This window comes from Magnolia sinica, chromosome 5 (assembly GCF_029962835.1).
Source record: "Magnolia sinica isolate HGM2019 chromosome 5, MsV1, whole genome shotgun sequence".
Classification (NCBI taxonomy): Eukaryota; Viridiplantae; Streptophyta; class Magnoliopsida; order Magnoliales; family Magnoliaceae; genus Magnolia; species Magnolia sinica.
The window spans coordinates 6513344-6517291 of record NC_080577.1 but is presented as its reverse complement, the minus strand read 5'-3'; the positions used below and the strand labels follow the sequence as shown (position 1 = coordinate 6517291).

Below are 3948 nucleotides of genomic sequence, written 5' to 3'. Positions count from 1 at the left end.
ATTAAACTTTGGATAATTCAAAGATTACTTTCACCGTCCATATCAAAGTAAAAGAGAAACCTAACAAAATGGTTAAAATTTTCCAACCTAAGAGATTATACTTTTTGGGTATCCCCATCCAAAGTGATACTTATGGTATAAACGGTTTGGATGGTAGAAAAATTACCTAAGATCCAATGAGTAATGTACATCCGGATGCATTGCACCAAGACTGAAATACTTGGTGTGGGGGGGAGAGATGGAGAGGAAATATCAAAAAGCAGCAAATAATGGGATAATCATTCCAAATGGTAAAGGCATACAGACTCGCTTTCTTCCGACCTCATCATATGTGTCATCATGCACCTTTGCCCTCTCTCTCTCTCTCTTCAACCTCCCCTCCTTTAACTTTTCACCGCCTCCCTTAAAAAACAACTATTTTCTTTTTCCGAGAAAAAGCAGCTCTTGAGAGCAAGAGAGAGAGAGGTAGAGATTCTAATCACCCAACATCCTATTTCTTTATGTGCATATAGGGAGAGAGAGAGAGAGAGAGAGAGAGAGAGTTGGAATCATCCAGCCATCTATTTGTATGTGCGGATTAGAGTTCCATCATCCAACGATTTATTTCTAAGTGAATGTTATTAGGACCAGACCAAGCCAAAGGTACCTACCAATTCATGTCTTGTTGCTTTCGATTGCATCTTCATTTCCTCTCCTTATTATTATTATTTTTTCTTTTCCTTTCATCTTCTGGTGTATAGATCAAAAGAACCTTACAAGGTGTGATGTTGGGTGAGATGGCTGGAGAAGCAGTCACAAGATCAGCTTTCTCTCAGAAACCATGTGGGGATTCCAATCCTCCTTTAACGAAGAGGAAGAGAAACCTACCAGGAACTCCAGGCAAATTAGAAAAATAAAACCCTTCTCTTCCTTTCTCTTATTTTTCTTCTCAAAGCAAAGCTTTTATCCTTTTCTTGGTATCTATATCTTTTATTGGTATATGCATGCATCTTCTTCCTTTTTCATGATTTCATGTGGGTGTTACAGATCCAGATGCAGAGGTCATCGCCTTATCTCCGAAGACTCTCATGGCCACCAACAGATTCTTGTGTGAGATATGTGGGAAAGGTTTTCAAAGAGACCAAAACCTCCAACTGCACCGTCGAGGGCATAACCTTCCATGGAAGCTTAGGCAGAGGAGCACCAAAGAGCCGAGAAAGCGCGTTTATGTGTGCCCAGAAAAGAGCTGTGTGCACCACCACCCATCCAGGGCTCTCGGAGATCTAACCGGCATCAAGAAGCATTTTTGTAGGAAGCATGGAGAGAAGAAGTGGAAGTGTGAGAAGTGCTCAAAGAGGTATGCTGTGCAGTCAGATTGGAAAGCGCATTCGAAGACATGCGGCACACGAGAGTATCGATGCGATTGTGGGACTTTGTTCTCAAGGTATGTTACAACCATAGCTGAAATGAATTTCTACAAATGGTTGTTTAAGATTATGAGATTTTTAGCTAATCAATACAAACTAATGAAAATAAAGAAAACCAAAGCAAGGAAATTGTAATTCATGCTTATTAGTTTCCCAATTGATTGTAACATGGAGAAGATTACACCTCTCTCTCTCTCTCATTTTTGTTGGGTTTGTTGTTGAATATCAGGAGAGATAGCTTCATCACTCACAGGGCCTTCTGTGATGCCTTAGCAGAAGAAACTGCAAGAGTTTCAGCTGCATCAAACATGAATAACCAGATGGGCGCTGGCAATGTTCATTTCATCAGTAGTTCGATAAAGCCGAACATGGTGCAACATTTCCCTTCTATATTCAAGCCAATCACGAACAACAACCAGGCTATCGATCAAAGTAGAGGCGGGCTCTCTCTGTGGATGGGCCAAGGGCCTCAGGACAGTGAAACCTTAAGCAATAATCTCTCAGAATTACATCAAATCGGTCCTGCGAATTCAGGAGCCATGTATGTAGATCCATTCGCTTCATGTTCAAGTCATCAACAAACAGATTATCAACTGAATTGGGTGTATGGGAGCAAGCTCTCGTCGTTGAACTCAGGAGAACTTACAAGCACATCGCTAACATCAGGCAATATGAAGGAAGCTGGCAGCCCTCACCTTGTAAGTGCTCCTTCCTTGTACAGCACCCAACACCACCACCACCACCACCCCACACCGACTGACATGTCGGCGACTGCCTTGTTACAAAAAGCCGCCCAGATTGGCGTAACTTCATCCGATTCATCTTTCCTTGGGACGTTTGGGATGAAGTGCGACAACCCTCATCTTCAAGGTGTAAACAGGTACAATGGGATCATGGGTCCAAACCCAATTGCCCCAGGTTTCGGTCATGATCTAGAGAACTCCTTAAATGATCTCTCCGCATCGAACCAGACACAGATGTATCCGTCAAAGCGGCAAAACACACGTAAGGATGATCAAGAAGGAGGGCAAACTAGGGATTTCTTAGGTGTTGGGGTTCAAACTCTTTGTCCATCTTCGATCAACGGCTGGATATGAATCTGTGGTGGTGGGCCTCAATGGGAGGCAAAGCAGTAATAAAGCTGAGGAGCATGGAGAGATGATGTTATTTGGAAGCTTTGTAGAGAAGGAGGAGAAGTGGAGGTGAGTGCTTGAAAGCGAGCTAAAAGCCTAAAAGCTGTGTTATAAAAGAAAATACTGAGGTTTTATGCAGATGTGTAGCAGATTCGTGCATATTCTGATGGGCCTTTAAAGCTATCCTTTTGAAATGAAGTGATGGGTGGGAGGCAGTGAGAAAGAACCCTCTTTTCTCATCTCTATTATTGCAATGCTTCATCTCTATCCTGTTTCTAGCCGTTTTTTTTCATTAACCGATTTTTTGAACATTTCAAGTAGGATATATTAGCCATTTGATAGAATCGCATGCCTAGCTTTCATAAAAATCTCCAGAGCAATGATCCAGGACAAGTTCTTCCGTGGGACCCAGTTGAGCCCACATACATGTTTATAAACCATTGGATAATGCAAGATTGTCTGAATCCCATGACTCTGGTACGTTGTACAGGAATGGGCACGCAATATGCTACTTCTTCCCATACATGATACCCTAGAGCTAAGATAACGTGGGTCACTCCCATAGATGGTTTTCTGTGGGACCTAGGTGGGCCCCATCTACGATGTTTGTGAACCATTAGATGGTGCAATGTTACCTGTATCATGAGTTGCTCTGGTGCAGAGCACTATAAGGTACAGTGCTCCCAGTTAGTTGTTTTTGAACACTTTGTTCAGTCAACTGATTTAGACTATCCGTTAGTTACAACACATATTTCATGGACTACAGTGTAAATATCACACCTTTCAAAAAAATAAAAATAAAATAAAATAAAGGAAAATCACACTCATCTGACAATCATAACCATCTAATCACTAACCTTTACTATAAACAGGCAAGATTGTTTACACAAAAATAAGTCAATCAAAATTCAATCTGGATATATATTAAGGGCTGTCATAGATTGCTTATATCAGGAAAATCTCTTTTGTTAGGTAACCCTAACCATCCCATCCATGGCCTGGAAGAAGGATGACTACGTAAAGTAAGATCATTTAACTATCAAAGTGACTTTTGCATAGTAGCCTATAAAATCTGTTATGGATGCAGTGGACTTAATGGACAGTTCAAATGGATTGATTGGACTGTGCAAGTGACCCAATGCCACTAGTAGCTTTATAAGTTATAGTGCTCTTAGAGCACGGGAGCATTTCTCATAAGAAATCGATATTATAATTTATATATGAAACGACAAGAATGTTATTATTTTAGAGCATACACGTATGGAATCATGTTATATGCTGACTATTACATGATTCAAAGTATAAATCTCTGAATTTCAATATAAAATTTTCATTACAACTTCATCAATGATAGAAATGGAAAATTGTATTTTCCGGATGATAAGAATAGCAACCCGGATTGAGAATGC

General features: G+C 40.6%; 1 protein-coding gene across 1 annotated transcript; it reads left to right on the top strand.

Moving 5' to 3' along the window:
- Positions 1-424: 424 nt before the first annotated feature.
- LOC131245276 (zinc finger protein MAGPIE-like) lies at positions 425-2793 on the top strand. Its single transcript, XM_058244616.1, has 4 exons — positions 425-642; positions 741-879; positions 1027-1423; positions 1636-2793. Exons 2-4 carry the CDS (start codon positions 765-767, stop codon positions 2501-2503), a joined length of 1380 nt encoding a protein of 459 aa, XP_058100599.1. The 5' UTR covers positions 425-642; positions 741-764; the 3' UTR covers positions 2504-2793.
- Positions 2794-3948: the final 1155 nt, after the last annotated feature.

Bases quoted from the DNA above. Each gene is read 5' to 3' on its own strand.
- LOC131245276 (XM_058244616.1), top strand. From the start codon at position 765: ATGTTGGGTGAGATGGCTGGAGAAGCAGTCACAAGATCAGCTTTCTCT. The intron at 880-1,026 runs GCAAATTAGAAA...TGGGTGTTACAG, and splicing joins AAACCTACCAGGAACTCCAG to ATCCAGATGCAGAGGTCATC. The intron at 1,424-1,635 runs GTATGTTACAAC...GTTGAATATCAG, and splicing joins TGTGGGACTTTGTTCTCAAG to GAGAGATAGCTTCATCACTC.